At 39.0% G+C, this 21,033-nt stretch overlaps 1 protein-coding gene across 1 annotated transcript in view; it reads left to right on the top strand.

Moving 5' to 3' along the window:
• Positions 1-21,033, top strand: part of Plbd1 (phospholipase B domain containing 1) — a 68,335-nt gene that overhangs the window by 10,249 nt on the left and 37,053 nt on the right. Inside the window, exons 2-3 of the mRNA XM_046435460.2 lie at positions 3,310-3,529; positions 19,799-19,882. Coding sequence (XP_046291416.1) covers positions 3,310-3,529; positions 19,799-19,882 — 304 coding nt within the window. The remainder of the gene's footprint in view (positions 1-3,309; positions 3,530-19,798; positions 19,883-21,033) is intronic.

Raw genomic sequence — 21,033 nt, 5'->3', positions numbered from 1 at the left:
TCTTGCAGGAAACAGGTAGTTTGCTGAGGAATGTGCTGAGGCCAGGAAGGGCTAAGGTAAATTTCTTTTTGGAAAAGAAAGCATGTGGAGGTCAGCACAGTGGGCCCACTTTACAGAATTATTCTCTTAACCTCATGTTTCCACCATTCACATCTGTCTGTCCCCTAACATGATGATCTAGTGTCAAGATTTTATTTGTAGTGCTTATTTGATTGACAATCTTTGTAAAAAAATGTTGATTTAATTTTAAATGTTGTCAACAGATGACTCTATATAAATATTAAATTGACACTTTCTAGTCTCCTGACCACTAAAACTCTCTATGCCAAAAACTAAATTTACATTTCCTCCCAGGCTTATTCCCAGTTTGCTTCCTCTATCAGTAAATGATACAGCATCCATCTCCTGAGTCTCAACCTAGAACCTGAGAGTCAGTCAGCCTCCTCCTACTACTTTGATGACTGGCCTGAATATAACCACAACAGATGTACAACTGGTTTCACAGAGGGGGAAAAAAAAAAAAAACGCACTATATACTGTTTCCTTTCTCCATTTTTTTTTTTTTTTTTGGTTCCTCCCTCTTGTTTCTTTTCTAAGTCTTCTTTCTTTTCACAATTATTTATTGAGTACCTGTTACGTGCCAGGTTCTTTTCCAAGTACAGAGAAAACAGTCTCTGGCCTTGAGGCATTCAGTATGGGAGCAGGGACAGACATGTAAGTTCAGTTCAGTGGGACAAAGCCTAAAGATGTACAGACAAGGCACTTTGAGCTTGTAGAGTAAGTCAGCCTCTACAAAGGGGGCGCTGCTTCCTGAGTTCTAAATAGCAATTTTAAGATTGCTATAAGAAAAAAACATCTCAGGCAGACCAAATAGCATATACAAATCAGAAGCATTGACCCAGCTCATGGTCTGTTGCAGAGCTATGTATAATAGTTTCTGCATCACAAAGTGCACAGAGGGGTGATGACAAAGCTGGTAAGGCCAATGGAAGTCATGTTATGAAGACCAAGAGAGTAAGGTGAAGGATTGCTATTTTGATAAGACATAGAAGCCATGAAAAATTTTAGTAGGCAAGGTGACAAAATTAGTTTGAATTTCTTTTGTGGTGATGGTGGTGGTGGTGTTTTATTTATTTATCTATCTATCTATTTATTTATTTGGGTACTGAGTATTGAACCCAGGGGCACTTAGCCACTGAACCACATTCACAACCCTCCCCTGGCCTTGCTTTTGTATTTTATTTTGAGACAGGGTCTCACTGAGTTGCTTAGGGCCTTACTAAGTTGCTGAGGTTGGCTTTCTCACAATCCTCCTGCCTCAGTCTCCCAAGTTGCCAGGATTACAGGCATGCACCACTGCACCTGGCCTAGTTTGCATTTTAGAAAAATTACCCTGGCAGAGAATGAAAAATGGGCTAAAGATCTTCTATAGGAAAGGCCAGTTGTAATATACCTAAACTATCATAGAAATATAGAAAAAAAGGAAGAGACTGATAAGAGAGATAATTCAGGAAGTTTTGATTGAACATGACTCATGAAGATGGGGAGGCAGGATGGATTTTTTTTCAGATTGAGAGATGACAGATAAAAAGCAGGAAGGGGGTAGGAGGGATTATGAATTTTATTTTAATATTTTAAAATATTTTTTAGTTGTAGTTGGACATAATACCTTTGTTTTATTTATTTATTTTTATGTGGTGCTGAGGATCAAACCCAGTGCCTTGCACATACTAGGCAAGTGCTCTACCACTGAGTCACAACCCTAGCCCCAACTTTCATTTTAAATATTTTGAATTTCTAGTGCTCATAGAATCTTCCAGATTATCTTTTCAAGTGTACTATGGAATATACAACAGAAAAGGGAACCCACAGGGAGAATGAAGAAAAGGGCAGGGAAAGGAGAATGGGATTCAAGAGAGAGGAGCATCCCAGATACCATGGGAGGAGAGAACTTTAAAAATACAGTTAATTCTTTGGGTCCATGTGCTCTACATCAAAGAATTCTACCAACCGCAGATTGAAAATATTTAAAATAAATAATTGTGTATGTACTAAATATATACGGACATTTTTCTTGTCATTATTCCCTAAACAATACAGTATAACAACTATTCACATAGCATTTATATTGTTTTTGGCACTGAAAGTAACCTAGAGATGATTAAAAGCACACAGGAGAATGTGTGTAGGTTAGATGCTAATGCTATACCATTTTATATAAGGAACTTGAGCATCTGTATATTCTGGAATCTGCCGGGGGTCCTGGAAGCAATCCTCTGAGATACTAAGCAACAACTGTAAGGAGTCACCAAGGTCAAGTGCTTTTGCAAGTTCATAGGACACCAGGATTTCATTAGTGAGCCAAGCAGGAGCAGTGCTGGTGGCATGGTGGGGATGGACAGGGGGGGCAGCAGGTGGGAGGGAATGAGGAAGTGAAGTGTGGGAGTGCATTCCTTCCAGAAGGTAGGCCTGGAACTGTGCCAGTCATGATGGCCGTTCTAGCACCAAGCACAGTCCCCAGTTCAGCGGGGATGCATACAATTCATGATGATTTCATGAAGGGAGTGAGAGATCCCAACAATAGCTAAATCTGTTCACAAGATGCAGAGAAGGCTTTTGTATTTGGTTTCTTTTTATCTGTGAGATAATGGAGCATCTGCATTGTGCTAAGGGAGAAGGAGAGGGTGCTTTAGGATACAGCCATGGTACAAAGTTCCTGAAGTAGGCAAGGGGGGTGCATCCAGATTAGGGTAGGACTGGGGTGAACAAGAAGGGAGAGGTGGCATGAGTGCAGGGTTTGTGAGGATGGATTCACAGAACTACCAACACCCTGAGGAACCACGGGTGATAGCTTAGAGTTTTTCTGCAAAATAAGGATGTCACACAGGAAGAATTGAGCAGGGAATGTAGGATAAGGAAACTAAGAATGCCTTTGGTCCAACTGCAGAGAGAAATGGAAAAGCTGGTGAGTAGGGCCAAGAAACTTTTCATTAGCTGAATTAAGAAGTGAGGGAGAGAAAAAAAAAAAAAAGAAGCGAGAGAGCTCCAGCTCCAGCTCTACCCAGAACCTCATTCCTAGGATGAAATTCTTAAGCCCACTTCTGTGATGCTGTAACTACACCCCTACGTTTGACCTGCCTCTTTGTGGTCTGGGCACATCCCTGTTGATTAAGGCTTTGGTTTTCCCCACTGGTAGCAAGGCAACTATATTCTAATAGAAACAAATGTGTTGAAATTGTTGGTTACATAGATATAATATACCCAGGTTTCTATGGAGTACCGTTTTAGCAGTTTTTCCTTTTCTTCCAGAAGTCTACTATGCAACTGCATACTGGATACCTTCTGAAAAGTCGATAAAAGTCAAACACGTAATGGACAAGAGTGGGGATGCCTATGGCTATTACAATGACTCCATGGAAACCACAGGTTGGAGCATCCTGGAGATCAGAGCTGGGTATGGCGCTCAAGCTCTGAGCAATGAGATCATCATGTTTGTGGCTGGCTTTTTGGAGGGCTACCTCACTGCCCCGTAAGTACCCGAGTTCATGGAGCAATGGCCTGGCCACTTCTGTTCTTTTCCTTGTCTGGCAATGAATCTTGTTTTCCTAGCATTGTGCATTAGGTCCTTTGCATGTGATTGAAAAAAAAAAAAAAGTCATCAGAATTACAATTGTGCCTGGGTGTGGTGGTGCACACCTGCAATCCCAGCAGCTTGGGAGGCTGAGGCAGGAGAATTGCGAGTTTGAAGCCAGCCTCAGCAAAAGCAAGGTGCTAAGCAACTCAGTGAGACCCTATCTCTAAATAAAATACAAAATAGGGCTGAGGATATGGCTCAGATGTTAAGTGACTGAGTTCCATCCCCAGTATCCAAAAAAAAAAAAGAATTACACTTGTGTCCATAATCACACCTACCTAAAAGGTGCACTGGATCTCTTCTATTCTTATGGCACTTCCTTCTTAATCTTCCTTTTTAATGCAGTGGTTTTAAATGAAAGGGAGTCATTCCATTCTATTTGTCATTTGTTGTCTGGAAGAAAATAGATAAGAGGCGGAATGACTCCTTGAGAATCATAAAGCAGGGAAAAGATTAATTAAAAATAAAATGTAAGAGCATTTATTTTCAACCATCTTGAAACATCTTTAGGCAAAGAGATTTTTAAATTTAAATTAAAATCTTAATGAGTCTACTATGAATGTTCCTTCGTTCTATTGTTATGTGATTCTGGTGTCATTACTTTGTCTTATAAAAATAACAGGGATGTAGTTACTAATAATGCAATCAGGATATATGCTTTTTAAGAAAATAGCTCTTTAAGGAAAATAAAGCTGCAACTCATTTAATCCATCCTCAACCCTTCTTGGATATAAAGTGTTTTTATGGCTTGACTTGGTTTCTTTTATTTTATGTGACCTAGTTATTAAGCGCACTTTCCAAAACTTATTTGGGGCTACTTCAGTCATAGTAATCGAGGTGCAGATCTTAATCTGCCTTGGAATATTACATCAGAGGTTAAGTGACTAGTTAATGGGCTCTGGCTACACTTTTTTTAAATTTAGGCTACAAAGTTCTTTTTTTTATTTTTATACCTAATTTTTGTTCTTCTACTATGCCAGTCCTCTTAACAGCACACAACTCAAAGAGGTATAAAACTTTACAAACTGAATAAGATTCTAAAACATGTTTAAAACCACATTATACCTATATAAAATCTGAACTTTTCCACTTCAGTATCCATGCTAAGTTCTGATTGTGCTATTTAACTTGAGTTGTGAGTTTGAAGAAATAATGCAGACCAAAGTCGTGAAGATATAAATGGATTAGATTAACTCGTAATGACGTGTACACTGGGTCATTAAGGGTCACACTGAGTTTGGAGCAGCTCTATCCTATGAAATGCTCTAAGGATGCACTTCTTCCTTGGACGTTTCTTTTATTGTTTCTGCTAGAAAGAGTTCACCGGGTTTGAGACATCTTCTAATAAAGGTGGCAGTTCTGATATTCTTATGTTGTAGGAAAAAAATAAGTTTTAATGTCTCAGAGCCAATGCTTTTGGGGGTGGCTTTATCATTTCACCTCCATTATTTATATAAAGCATTATCTTTGAGTAACTCTATTTGCCAAACAAACAAAGCCCATAGAAAAAGGAGCCATGTTAAGCTGGGTATGGTGGCACATGTCTGTAATCTCAGTATCTCCCTAGGTTGAGACAGGAGGATCGCAAGTTCAAAGCCAGCCTCAGCAAAAGCAAGGTGCTAAGCAACTCAATGAGACCCTGTCTCTAAATAAAATACAAAACAGGGCTGATGATGTGGCTTAGCGGTCAAGTGGTCAAGTGTTGCTGAGTTCAATCTCCAATAACTCCCCTCAAAAAAAAAAAAGCAAGAAAAAGAAGCCATATTATTAATAAGTTTTAAAAATACTTCATATTAACATAAAAATTACTTTTTATTTATTTAAAGAAAAAAGACAGCTACTATTCCAAAACTATTCAGAGACCATTTTCTTGTTTAATTTGCCTTTTATATATTAACCGACTTTTGAAGGTTAAAACAAAAAATGAAAAGCCCAAACACTTCCTGTCAATTATGGCTCAGGCTTCGACTCTGAGCCTGCCTTCCCTTCAGACAAGTGACAACAGCTGACGAAGGATCAGGAGTGAGGGAGAGACAGGTTTGTTGGTCTGTCTAATACTGGAGCCTCAAGGGAAAACTCATCCACTATTGGCAACATCGCTACGGCAGACATAAATGCAAGAGAATTCTTTCACTGCAGTACTGCAGAGTTGAAGAGAAGGAAGCACCTAGAGGCCAGAATAGAAGGCTTCGTGAAAGATGTGAGGCCTGGGTCTGGTGCTTGATAGGTGAGAACCATGTGGCCAGGCTGGGAGGAGGGTGACAGAATAGAGCGCTGAAAGCAGGCCCTGAGTCTGCAATGAGTCAGTCACATTGACAATGAGCAAGGAGTGGAGGCTCCAAATGAGCAACCCGAGGACAAGAGGTTTAAAATACAAATGGCGGCAGCCTTGTGGAAGGGTTTGAATGGAGTCCTTTTTAGCAGTTACCATTCTCTGCTTCAAACACAGAGTGTGCAGAGGTTTCTTGAACTTGAAAGATGACTTCTGTGTTCGCCTCTGTCTGATGTTTGTGATTGTGGTAGCTATTGGATGTGGAAAGTGAAAAACCCCAAGATAGTGTGGCCTGGGAAAAGGGAATGAGAAAGGAAGCCATACATTGATAAGCTTTCATCTCTCCCAAGATAAATCCTTCCCAGATGCTGGCTGCAGGTGGGGAGAAAGTGTTTCATCAAACCTAGAATGATAGTCTCTAGGAAACACTACTCTCTTCCAAGATAACTCCTCTCCAGGTGCTGGACACGGACCACAAATCCAAAGACCCAAATTCCCCAGTTCCCAAAATGAGATGCTCACTAAATTACTTACCTATGTAAGCTCAGTCCCCTCCTTTGTTCAGTGGCTCATTTTCTACCAGGAAAGTGGGTCCATACCCATAGATTTAGTACAGTTCCTGAATAAAAGGCTGAAAAGATCCATGAAGTTTGCGTCCAGCCCCATCCTCTTGGTGCCAACAGTAGCACTCCCTGCTTTCTCAAGAATGGACTTCCCGTGCACAGGGCACCAAGAGCTGGAGAGGACCTCCATTCTGAAGAAGCTTTGATATAGCTCACTGGACAGGAGATGTTGGTAAACAGCAGCATGATAAGAAGTGAATGGGGTGGATGGAATAGAGAAGTCGATATGTAAATTAGAAGAAGGAGGAAGAGGAGGAGAAAGCCAAGGAGAGGATAAGAGAAGGCAGGAAGGAGGGAAGGAAGGAAGGAAGGAAGGAAGGAAGGAAGGAAGGAAGGAAGGAAGGAAGGAAGGAAGGAAGGAAAGTAGGTCATGGAGAAAGAAGAACCATAGTCAAAAACCATCTTTAGAAAAGTCCCATGAGATGCTATTCAAAGGTTGTCGTTCTAGTCTGAAAGGCAGATATGGAGGGGAATTTCTGAAACAGCTTACACTTAAAGGCCCTGCTTTGTGCTTAGTTCAGAGTTAGGAACGCTGAAATGACCACTAATGACCAAGCATGCTTCAAACAGATCTCTGGCAATGGATCAGGGAAGGAGGCTATTCATTCCTTCTTCCTCTCCTAGTGTGTTCCAAGACACGAAGGCTCGTTTCACATTCTGATATCCAAGTTTATTTCAAAGAAAGGGATATTCCCAGTGGAGTAGACACACAGGGCTCACAGGGCCAATAGTTCCAGCAGAGACACAACAGAGGAGATGCTACGATTCACAGGATTGCAACAACCAGACCCAAGGCATCACCAAACACTGTGACGGTCAACACCAGAGCCCACTATATGCGTCCCAACTGAGCAGCTGGAAGCAGTGTGGCTCCCTCTGAGCAAAGGTATCCAGCACTCTGAGGAGCTTAAAATGCCAACCACAAGAAAGCAAAAGCTATCACCACAAACCAGTAGTAAAGAAGGAATCCTGGTCACGGGCTAGGTGTTGTCATTGTTTGTCCTGCTACACACAGGCAGTTGTGTATGAAAAGCAGTAGCATCTTCATATACAAACATCGTTTATCAACTTCAAACATATACCGCAGGGGGCTGCTTTTCAAGGAATAATCTCACACGCTAAAACACAGCCTTAGAGCAAGGGTTTTAGCTCTGAGCCTGGGCTGGGAAGGTGAGTTTGCACGAGGGGACCAAAACTAAGAGCCTTCTCTTCTCAATTTTCCCTCGGCTTTCACAATAGTATATGCAGCCACCAAGAGCAGAGGGCAGTTTAGAACTTGCACATTTGTTCATTTTTTATTTTTGAGAAAAAGGAAAAAGGAGGTTTATTGCTTTGCTAGCAAAAAAGAAACACAGAAGACTTCTGTCCCAGAGGCTGTGATTCTGCCCATCAGCAGGAACAGCAATTCATTGAGGGTTTCCTTCCGTTTCCATGCAATTTCCCTTCTCTCTCCCTTTCCCTCCCACCACTGGTCTCTGTTTAATGTTAATCTTTTCCTCATGCTCAATGTGTGTTATATGAAATCACATATAAGAGGTTGTGAGGGGAAATGGGGGGAAACAAGGGAGAGAACTGAACAACAACAGATGAGGTAGAGAGGGAAGATGGGAGGGGAGGGGAGGGGGATAGTAGGGGATAGGAAAGGCAGCAGAATACAGCAGTCACTAATATGGCATTATGTAAAAATGTGAATGTGTAACTGATGTGATTCTACAATTTGTATTTGGGGTAAAAATGGGAGTTCATAACTCACTTGAATCAAATGTATGAAAGATGATATGTCATGAACTTTGTAATGTTTTGAACAACCAATTTAAAAAAAAAGAGGCAATTCAAAGGCTACGTTCCACATGTTCTCTGTTGGAGTTGTAATTCACTTGTTAATTTTGGAGACAGTCATTTCTGAGATCTTCTGGTGTCATCCCCAAAGTCTAGATTATTTCCTTTCTATAGTGGGTGTATGCTCAAGGACAGATAAAGCTGCCTAAAATGGAAGAAAGGGAATTCTGTTTCTCCTGAGATTAGGGAAGAGCCAGGAGAGGAAGAGAAGCATGTCTATTTTAAAAATTAGTTGCAGCGGTAGAGCAGCAAGGGCTACATTCAATGCATAAAGGGGGCCACGGTTACATTTCCCCACTGTCAATTTCTACATTCCATTTCTATGGAAAAATGGGCAACAACATCTCCACGTTGCTTCCTGCTAAGAGAAGGCGAAGTTGGGGGATGTAACCCAAAGTAGGACTGCCACGTTTTAAAATGGCTTTAAATGCAGCACGTTACCACCTCTAAAATGGCTTTCTTTCTATTTGTCACTTTGGAGGCAGGAGGTGTGTGAGAAAATAGATATTGTGGGATGGACAACCAAGATGCTCAGATAAGAGGAGGATTGGTTGATCACCTTGGAAGAGATCATTTGCTCCTTGCAACTTATGAAATAGTTGAGATACCAACTATAAAAATGCAAATAAATATCATCACACCTTCTTAAGTATTTCCCCTGGAGTATGCAATAACTTTTTGCTTCCTTGAATTGTTACAACACTCCCAGATAACAATTGGGTCCTGGCCTGACCCTCCAGGGTTCATCATGATGCTAAGGCCATCTCCCTGAGTCTGCCCCTGCAGAATCATCATCATGAAGCAGCAGTAGCCAGAACCAACTAGGGCCACAACTTAGAGTAGGGACTAGATATTTTAGGGCTGTTTCTCACTGTCTTGCTCTTCTCTTCCCCTCTTCCTTTCTCCCTATTCTTCAACTGTTCCCTCCCCCAGAATCACTCAGTGCAGGATGTTGGCATTACCATGGAAACATCCCCCTCACATGGGCTCATGAGCCATGCTATAATACCCACCTGTTCCAGATGACCACAGACTGAGTGCGTGGTGGCTTCTGACCCCAGACCTTTCATACATCCCCCCCACCCCCAGCTTCCTAGCATCTCTCAGAACCAGGATTTCTGACAGCCAGATGCTGCCTCCCTTAACTCCACTATTGAACAACTGCTCATCCTCCAAGTCCCTTTCAAATTTTGTCTTCTTGATAAAGCTCTTTATGATTCTATTCCCACTCCATCTCTCCCCTCCACCATCTGTTCGTGCCTTGAGGGCAGGGTCCCTATCTTAGTCATGTTTATAGACCTCAAACACTTGGCACGGTGCTTTGCCCCCAGCATTTACTTAATTACGTGTTTATTAAGTTTAATTGAATCTTGTTGTTGCAATTCTATTAGAGGTGAATCAGAAGGATGAGGTATATATTTCCATGTAATACAGCATGATAGCAGCCCTGGCCAAATTAAGCATCTTCCTTTGTTTTTCAACTCTATGGGGCGGCTTCCCTAGAGTTGCAAATTCAATTTCTGACATCTCACTGATGATGTTAATGTTGATAAATAGTCATGGATTGATTTTTAATAAAATGAGGCATGAAACCTTTCTGGAAAACAGGGTGATACGGGTGTGGAGAACTGGGATGCCCATATTGAAATGGCCCATCTCTTCCCTAGGGGGAAAGGGAGCAAGGAGAGTTTTTCATAAGCACATTCTTCAAAGGAGACTTTTAAAAGTATGTACATTGAGAAAACAGTTGCTAAAACTATGAGGAAGAGAAGTTCTAAGAAGTTTACTGCACAGAAAAAGTAAACATGATGCCTCTTTTATGTTTGTGCTACCAAGAATCTCCCTCCACACCCCCAGCTCGCTCCTTCTGATGTTAGAAACTGAACATGCTTCCAGGTCAAGGCTGTGGGCTAAGGAAAGACACTCAAAAATAACAAATGATCTATCAACTAGTAACTATTTGGAGTGTAACATAGATCACAAAATAATAATGATGATGACGATGATTCCAGCTAGTACTTAGTATGGCATTTCCACATGCCAGACACTAGTCAAATCATTTTACATATGTTAAATTATTTAATCCACAACAATACAATAAAGTACATGGCATTGTTATTCTATTAGTAATGTGAAGACTTGGGCACAGAGAAATAATTATGTAGGTGAAAATCATAGCTAGTCAGTAGGAGCCAGGACTAGGCGGTCTAGCTACATTTGCCCACACATGCAAACACACAAGTGGGTTAGTCACCATGGGAAATACTAAAGGAGCCCAATGTAATCCGTTGCCCAGGGTGTCAAAACAAATAGAAAAGAGTAGGAGAGAATAAATGACAAGTGCTGAGTGACGTTGTATCAAAATAATGCAAAAAATATTCAGGAGAAGGTGGGCATACATGTGTCTTTATGACTCTCAACACGCGCATGGATGTGTCAGATATAAAGATGAGTCTCGTCACCTTTAGGAGGGAACTTCCTGCCCTTGCACTCCACAGGAGATGCAACTAACCCTAATATATCCATGAAGTGGATGCTGATGTGGTGTCTGTTCATGAGGTCCAGAAGCAGGAGGAGTTAGGAATCTTGCTCTTTGTCATGTAGTCCAGAGGGAATGGAGTCACGTCTTGAACTCGGAATTCATTCTGTGTCCTTCAATGTTATACTCTGTAGCTCCACCACACAGAAGTGTGTTGTCTCAAACCAGGGATCAGAGAAGAGCCTCATCCTAAGGAGCACGCAGGTGGGGGTTTCCCTCAGATCCCTTGAATGTGGAAGGATCGATGGATGGCACCACTTCTAACCTCAAGGTAGAGGTGTCTTCTCCCCTGCTATGATTGTCAGAATAAAAATCTGGTCTCAAAATATCTTTTTAATAATTACCTCAGTTTCCCTCTCATATTTCCACCTGTCTTGTCCACTGTGATGTAGATATATCCTCAGCAGTCACTCCTAGGTCAAGATCAATGTTCCTCTGCTTCAGGATTTCTCTACCCCAGTGCTGCTGACATTAAAGGTTGAATTACTTTTTGTTCATTATAGGACATTTAGCAGCATCCTCTGCCTTTACCTGACAGATGCCAGTTGCACATCTTCCCTCAGTGTGACAACAAAAACTGTTTCCAGAAATACTCCCTAGAGGGCCAAATCACTCCAGTAAAAAAAAAAAAAGACCCATCTTATTTTTAAATGGACTGAAAATGGGGGAGATCTGGAACTCTGGATAGAGTTAGGCAGGGTTCAGTGATACAGGCTTGGGGAAAAAGGTATGAACCTTTTGTTTCCTTTTCTGTATGGGCATTGTACATGAATAGACAATAATCTATTTTTTTCTGAGAAATAAAACTTTATATTCACATAACTTGCTTTAATCCTAAGAGCTCATTTCTCCTGAGGCAGAGGTATTACAATATAGTCATTTCCACAAAAACAGAATAACATGTCATTTAAACTGAGTCAATTCACAATGTTCCACTCCTCCTCCAACCAGATTTCCCTATGATGGGTCAGTGTTACAGAGGCATTTGGAGGGAGGGGAGATGTTTAATTGATGGTTTTCCTGTGTCTTCTTACAGCATCCATTAATGTAGAACCATCTCATTTAGTCTTTGGTTTGGGTGCCAAAGACATCTGATGAGACTTCCAAGGTCTCCTTGGTCTCTGGATAAATAATCATTGACAACTGAGGTTGCTATATTCATTGCCTCCAATAGGCCTATGGACTCTCATGTCTACTCACTCCACCCTAAGCACACAAGAAATATTTGGCTATTCCTGAAATTTGTTGAGGTGTGTAGGGGTGTCACATTTTCTCAGAGGCCCACGCAATTCAGGCAGCATCTCTACTTTCCCATGAATGGGAAACTGAAGGGTTGTTGCCTCTCTGAGCAACTAACTCAAATCATCAAACCTACCTAGGGTTCTGTGCTGGTCAATTTTCCATTACTGTGACAAAGTACCTGAGATAATCGACTTAAAAGGAGAAATCTTTTATTTTGACTCATGGTTTCAGTACATGGTTACTTGATCCTCTTGCTTTGGACCTTGGTGAGATGCCCTGTTTGCGTCATGGTGACTGAGGAACAGACGGGCATTATGATCCCAATATCCCCTTCAAGGTCACGGTCTAATATTCTTCCATAAGGCCCCACCTCCTAAAAGTTCAATCACATCCCAATAGCACCATAAGCTGGTGACCAAGCCTTTAACACATGGGCCTTTGGGGACATTCCAGAGGCCAACTGTAGCAGGTTCATTTACCTGAAATGTGAGGCCAACACGGAGAGTCCCTTTATGGTCAAACCACATATCTGTTCAGCTCTATTCTTCTTCTTTCTCTTATTTGTAAGGTGGTAGAAATGGAAAAGTGACCAACCATATAATAGAAAAGGTCAGATGGCATAAAAAATGCAAATAAAAGTTATATGTGATGGTTCAATTTAAAAATAAATGTACAAATAATTTGAAGGAAAAATTCTTCATGAGATAAAGTTTACTAAATATAAAGACCATAATATAAAATATTTCAAAGGACTTTAATGTCGTTTACCTAACTAGCAATAAAACTTTATTTTTGCTTTATTAGCTTCAGTTCTGAAAACTACTAGGTAAAAAATATTTAAAGTATATGGGGACAAATTCCAGTTCTTGGAATGAGTCAACTCTTGCTTCCAGCTCTACTCTCTGGATCAGTAAAAAAATCATTAAAAAACAACAACCCAGATTAGAACTTTAGGGAAATTTTCAGTCCATAGGGTACAGAGAGCTCATAATCTGATACATCCACTCTGCTCTAAACTTGTAGCAGGTGATAGATAAAATATATGGAAAGAAAGCATCCTAGTAACGTAACTGGGCCTCCAAAACAAGAAAACATCTCTTGGACCAAAAAATGGAGTAGCATGTGGTAAGGTGAGACATCACATCTTAAGCCAGGAAGGAGGAGGGGAGAGGGAGAGAGGGATAGAAAGAAGTGGGAACTGGGTCCCGTGTCCCTTTCAATACTACACCCCCAGAGGCTGGGGTTGTGGCTCAGCCGTAGAGTGTTCATCTAGCATGTGTGAGGCACTGGGTTCGATCCTCAGCACCATATAAAATAAATAAAATAAAGGACTTGGAAAAGTGACTTTAAAAAAGAGAGATAGAGAGAGAGAGAGAGAGAGAGAGAGAGAGAGAGAGAGAGAGAGAGAGAGAAACTCCCTTAATGAACAAAGGATCTTCCATAAGGTGTAACCTCTTAAGGGCCCATAGTACCTTCTAATACTGCCACACTGGAAACAAGTCTTTACATGTGGAAAATTTGGGAGCTTTTTATCCAAACCATAGCATCGTAGCCTATAGATAGATAAGAAGCCATGAGCATTTGCGAGTGGGGAGAACAAGGGTGGGAGGCAACCAAAAATAAAATCAGCCTGGTGTGGTGGCACATGCCTGCAATCTCAGGAGGTTCAGGCGGGAGAATCCATTCTAAGTTTGAAGCCAGCCTCCGTCACTGGAATGACCCTAAGTAACTTAGCAAGCCCCTGTCTCAAAATAAAAGATAAAAAGGGCTGGGAATGTGGTTCAATGGTAAAGAGCCCCTGGGTTCAATCCACAATACCAAAAAACAAAATAAAAAAATGGAATCATCCATATGCTGGCTCAGTTACAATACCTGCAATATTCCATAGGTAAAGTCCTCAGAAAAGTTTTATGAGACCTGATTCCCAGAACTCAGATGCAGGTACAGGGGGAAATGAGAGGAGAGAGATATATATAAACAAACAGACAAACCAGCACACCAGAGTTCCAAAACACACACACACAAATTGAATGCTAAGAAAAACAGTCAGCTAAATCAATGATTATATAATGAATATACTCCAGATTAATTTGTGGAATAGTTTAACAAAGACTTAACTTATTTTAAGTTATTTTGATGTTTTAAATTTTATGTTATTTATTTATTTTTAATTTTCACTACTTGAGCCCAGGGTCTTGCACATGTTAGGCAAGCACTCCCACACTGACCTACAATACCCCCAGCACTTTTTATTTTATCTTAAGACAGGATCCTTGCCGGGGTACGGCTGCAGCAAAATAACCGGTGGGGGGGGGGTGTGATGAAGAACTTGTGTAGATTGATACAGCAGGAGTGGGAGCCGTTTATTGCAGGACAGGAGCAGTATTTATACATTCCACACAGCTTATCTAATTAGCATAAACTAGATACATCAGTCAACCAATAAGGAATCTCCACACTTAATGGCTCACTTTTGTTACTTCTCAAACCACTCCCTCTGGCATTTTGCCAGGCACCATCCAGACTTGTTTAGGAACTCTAACATTCCCCTGGCTGAATGCCAGGTGTTATTTTGACTTGTTTACAGACTCTAACAGATCCTGTTACATTGCTCAGGCTGACTTCAAATTTGTCATCCTCCTTCCTCGGCTTTCAGAGTAACAGGGATTATAGGTGTGTGCCACCACATTTGGCTTTAACAAAAACTCAATTTGCTTAGGATGCTTTAAGTTATAAACAAAAAAACTTGAGGGAGAATTTATGGACTAAAAGGGAGAAATAAGAAGACAGATATTTTATTTATTTGTATGTTTGTTCTTTCTAGATAAATATGACACTCGAGTATATTTTGACATATTATAAATACATAGAATAAGTAGAACTTGTTCCAGTAAGAATCCCATTGTTGTGGTTATATAGGCTGTGGAGTTACATTGGCCATGTATTCATATGTAAGGATAGGTACACTATGTCTGATTCATTCTACTGTCTTTCCTTTTCCCATCCCGTCTCCCTTCCCTTTATTCCCCTTTTGTCTAATCCAATAAGAGGCTACCTTTTCTCCAATGTATGTTTATGTCACCTTTGAGAAGACAAATATTTTTAAATACCCTATTAGAAAAATGATAAAAGGGGCTGGGGTTGTAGTTCAATGGTAGAGTGCTTGCCTAGCACATGTGAGACACTGGGTTCAATCCTCAGTACAACATAAAAATAAATAAGTAAAATAAAGGTAATGTGTCCTTCTACAACTAAAAAGATTTAGAAAGAAATTATAAAAGCAAATTACAGAGGGAAAGTGACTAGGTCCAGTCTACATAGAGGGGAAGGAATGGCATACCTGAAGCAGGGGTCACTGGGGGCATTTCTAGAGGACTGGTTACCACACCTCCCTTTTACTTCTACATTATTTTGAGGCAGTTCTCAGATATCATGTCATCTCTTCTGTAAATATTTCAATGTGTATCCCTAAAGGGTAAGACTCTTTAAAAATATAGAACAAAAGTACCATTATTACATCTAAAATTTAGTAATTATCCTCAAATATTTATATATTCAATCTGTATTTGATTTTTCAGTAGTATCATGAATATCACAATATGTTGAGTCTGATTGGTATATTTCTTTTTTATTGTGTTTAAGTCACTTTTAATCTATTATTTCCCTCTTCTTTCTCATAATTTATTTGTTGAAGAAACTGTTTAACCTATAATTTGCTGCAGTCTGGGGTTTGCTTATCCATGTGGTATTAATTCAACAGATCTTCTAAATTTCCTTATAGACAGTCATTGATTTTTAAGATAGCATTTTTCACAAAACAAAATCAGGGTGAATCTTGTCATCAAGACATTGAATACTTTTTAAGGTGATAGTTATGACAGTATTGTCATTGCTCAGTGTATGCAAACTCGTCTTGTCTATTTATATTGTTATCACACTTCAGTTATGTATCTCATCTGGAGGTGCTAGGGATTGAACTTAGGGGTGCTTTATCACTGAACTACATCCCCCATTTTTCTTATTTTTAAATTTGAGACAGGGTCTCTCTAAGTTGCTGAGACTGGCCTTAAACTTGCAATCCTCCTGCCTCAGCCTCTGAAGTAGCTAGAAATACAGGTGTGCACCACTTTAACAAAAACTTTATATTTGCTTAGATTGCTTTAAAGTTATAAGCAAAAGAAAACTTGAGGAAGAATTTATGGTACAAAAAGGAAGAAAAAGAATACAGGTAAATATTTTTGAATGACTTATTATAAATATTATAAAAACTTGGGGCTGGGGATGTGGCTCAAGCAGCAGCGTGCTTGCCTGGCATGCGTGCGGCCTGGGTTCGATCCTCAGCACCACATACAAACAAAGATGTTGTGTCCACTGAAAACTGAAAAATAAATATTAAAATTCTCTCTCTCTCTCTCTCTCTCTCTCTCTCTCTCTCTCTCTCTTAAAGAAAGAAAGCTCCTTTAAAAAATATTATAAAAACTTATAGAAAGTCATTTTCTAAAATCTCACTAATAGGCAAACTGTGGACTAGACACAGAAAAAGATTGAGAAATTTACATAATATACAGCCCAGAGATATAAAAAGGGTAAAATACTAAAAGCCTGTTACTAGACATAGCAATTGGATTAAGAAATTCCAACATAGGACTTTTAGGAGTACCAAAAAGTTGACTGAAGGGAATTTCAGATAAGAAGTAACTGATAGGGTAATAGCTAAGAATTTATCAAATTTGAGAAAAAACAAATGCCACTTCCTTAGTTGGAAGACACAATCTATTAAATTGCTACAACACCATGAATGAAACTACATAAAATTGAGGGTAAAGAGAATAATCTTAAAAGCTATCATAAAGACATTAACTACAAAGGAATCTCAACTACATAGCATACTTCTCATCACAAATAATAGAGTCATAAAATATTTACTGAGAAAAAAATATCTAACTAGCATTTTATAACTATTTAAACTATCCAGGTAAGATCAAAATAAGGATATGTTCATACATATAAATTGAAACAAATTACCACCCATTCTTCTATTAAATTATTAAAGGATATACTTTAGTTAGAATAATAGGAGGGAAATTTTGAAATGTAAGAAACAATAGTTATAATATAAGAAACAAAAATTAACAAAAATCTTGATTTTGAAAATTAAAAAATAAAAATAATTTTAAACATATAAATAGTTTTACATTCAAAAGGTAAAACTAAATCTCTGAACAAAAATATGATGGAAAGTGTCCACAGCTAAGACTTACTAAAATATACTTCACATTTGGATGAAAAGAGAATTATAAAATTCATTTAGATTTTTATAAGAAAATATGTAGTTATGAGTGGCTTCTAAAATGATTATATGAATAGAAGATGGATGACAGTGTTATCTAAATAAAGAAAGCCTAAAAGAGCAAATGAAGAAAGGGATAAGAAATAGAAAGCAAAAGCTTATAAAGCCAAATCCAATAATATTAAAATCATAGTACGTATAAATAGATTATTTTCATTGACTAAAAATATTTACTCTAAGCATTTGAGACATTTTTATTTTTAATTTTTAATTAATTTATTTATTTGTTCTAATTAGTTATACATGACTGCCGCAGTCTGGCTGGGCACAATTCAGGAGCCACTTATCAAGCAGAAACTAACTTTATTTTTAGAACACACACACACTGCACCACACCAGCTCTTCAGGAATTCCCTCAGAGCCCAACTGCCACCACCATCTTCCCACAAGCCTCTCAACACGCCCCCCCCCACACTCCTCCTGCTCTTGAGGCTGGGTCAAGTGGGCAAAGCCAAAAGAGTCCCCCAGTGAGCAGCTACGTGGTCTCAAAGGGTGGGGAAACAGCCCAATGAGCATCACTGCAGAGGAGCCAATCAGCTGGCAGCTGGAAGTTTGCTGGGGCCATGGTGAGCCAATCAGCTGGAAGTTTGCTGGGGTCCCTTTGGCTGTGGCTGTCAACACATGACAGCAGAATGCATTTAGATTCATAGCACACAAATGGAGCACAATTTTTCATGTCTCTGGTTGTACACGAAGTAGAGTCACACCATTCATGTCCTCATACATGTACCTAGGGTAATCATGTACATCTCATTCCATCATCTTTCCTACCCTCATGCCCCCTCTCCCTTTTCCTCCCTCCCCTTTGCCCTATCCAAAGTTCCTTCATTCCTCCCATGTCCCACCCCCATTATGGATCAGCATCCACTTATCAGAGAAAACATTCAGCCTTTCCTTTTGGGGGATTGGCTTACTTCACTTAGCATGATATTCTCCAGTACCATCCATTTACCAAGAAATGCCATACTTTTATTCTCTTTTATTGCTGAATAATATTCCATTGTGTATATATACCACAGTTTCTTTATGCATTCAACTATTGAAGAGCATCTAGGTTGGTTCCACAGTTTAGCTATTGTGAATTACGCTGCTATAAGCATTGATGTCATTTCTAATTTTTAAGTTTTAACATAAAGAATCTCAAATACCCAATAATTCTGTGAGGAATGGAAATTAAATGGAGAAATTATTTAAACCTAACAAATTGTTGAAAATCAAAGTCTGACAATACAAAGTGATGGTGAGGTGGTAGAGGAAGAGGTCTGAGAATATAAATTGGTAAATCTGTGTGGTGAACAATTAGCAATAACTAGTAATTTTATGTATAAAAGTCCATATAATATATGCATACCATAAAATATACATATATAAAATTAATAGATATTGACAAATGTTTATATGATGTGTCATATATATGATATTCATCCCAGCAGTGATTTTGTGTGTGTGTGTGTGTACATGTGTGTATCAATTTAATATATGTAGGTGGTGGATCCTTGAGTATTTATAAATTTACCAATAAAGTCTATGCTTTTCTATATCCTGGAAATATTTCCCAATTTTATACACACACATACACACATACATTCTAAAAGAACAGGCAAATGTGTAAAAAAAAAAAGGACACAACAATTCTTAAAATTGCATTACAATATTGAAAAATTAGTTACTAGTTAAATATCCGTCAGAGGAATGCATACATGAATTGGTGCATAGTCATACTATGCAATATCATCAGCAGTGGAAAAGAATGAATTTAATGGGCAGATGGTAACTTAGGTATTTCTCTAAAATTTATGTTAAGAGAAACAAATCAAGATCAATTTTTGTTCATATTTTGTTCTTCAGCATGATAACATTCATTTAACCCTAAACATTGTTTAGGGTTAAAATATGTATAGTGATTATATAAAAATATACATGGGAAAAATATCAGATTTAAGGTTGCAGTTACCACTGGGGAGAAAGGAGAGAATTAACGTCAGGAAGGTGTATACGGGGACTTCAGTCTTTCTAATATTTTGTTTTATGTCTTAAAATATAGATGGAAAATATGACAAAATATAATGATCTAATAAATTTAAGTGGTGAATACTTGGTTGTTTGCTATATTCTATGCCTTCCATGTGTTAGAAATATTTTTTAATTTAAATTGTGTGTTTAGTTTATTTTAAAAAACATAGTAGAGAAGATTTGTAATTGGAGGCACACTATTTAACCAAAAGATTGGGTAAATTGCCATGATGAAGAAATTCAAGAAGAAATCTAGGAATCTAACAGTTCTCATCTGTCGTTTCAGACACATGAATGACCACTTCATAAATCTCTACCCACAGCTGATCAAGAAACCTTCCCTCGTGGATAAAGTGAAGGATTTTATGGAGTATGTATAAAAGCTTTCCTCTTTTCATTGTTGTTAAGACTAAAGGGCCTGAAACTGTCATTTCAAAGAGCGATTATTCCTTTTCCATCTCTGTAGCAGGATTCTGGAATTGTTCTAGAACAACTCTAGGGCATAGCATTTTTTTGATGATGGCATGAAAACTGGTTTCAGAAAACATATCCTCCAATTTCTGCTGTTTCAAAGGTCAACTTAAATGTCACAGTGTCAGTTGCTAACATTGCTAGAGGACACCATCAGTGTGCAGCAGGCAAAGTTAAATCCCTGAATCCCTTCTGCATGGGTGCCTTGCTGCTTCCTGCAGGGAGCCTTTCTGCTGCCTCCTTGTTTCTTTTTCTTGGGTCTGGTGGCTAACCCAGGCTGGGTATCAGCTAATATCTAAAGTCATCATTCTCAACATCCTATAAGAATATTTTCATTTTAATAAAGTTTCTGAAGACTAAAATTTTAAATAAGATTAAATTTGTGGAATGACAAGAGATTCATTTGGGGATGGAAAGGGTCTTGGTTTAGCCTTCCAAATCACACACTAAGCAACCTCTTCTTGAAATGCTACAAGTCCTGCAGGGCATCAGTTAAAAACTATGAGGCTAGATCCTGTTAGGCAATGACATTGTATTATTTTAAGAGTTATCTAGCAATAGCCTGAACAAAAAAAAAAAAAAAAGAAAAGAAAATGCTCTCTGTATACAAAGTCATATCAGATCATCCCAGATAGAACTGAAAGAAAAAAGAATAAAAGGATTATTTTAAAAGTAAGGGTTTTTTTTTTTTGCAGATTCTCAATTGTTTGGGAAGAATCTAAGAGTGGACCTAAGCCCTGTGCCTTGCTTTCTGGATGACGTTTGGGGGTGTTAACCCATGTTTCATATCTTGTGGGCTCTGTATTGCCAAGAGGGCTTCATGGGTATCTAAAGCCAAATGCATATATGTCAATCTGAGTTGAGCTGAACACTGTATTTTATTTCGATCACACATAAAGACCTAACACTTGTTAGTTACCTTAATAAAGGAGAAATTAATAACCTAAGTAAAAAAAAAGAGGTTTTTGCTAATCCTGTTCAGCAGGGGATATTGAGACACACATTAATAACAACTGAAATGGGATGAACCACCGGGGGAGGGAAGGAAGG

This window comes from Marmota monax, unplaced genomic scaffold (assembly GCF_021218885.2).
Source record: "Marmota monax isolate L192 unplaced genomic scaffold, Marmota_monax_Labrador192_F-V1.1 WCK01_AAM20220418_F8-fsc00012, whole genome shotgun sequence".
NCBI lineage: Eukaryota > Metazoa > Chordata > Mammalia > Rodentia > Sciuridae > Marmota > Marmota monax.
This window is presented reverse-complemented; position numbering and strand designations above follow the sequence as displayed.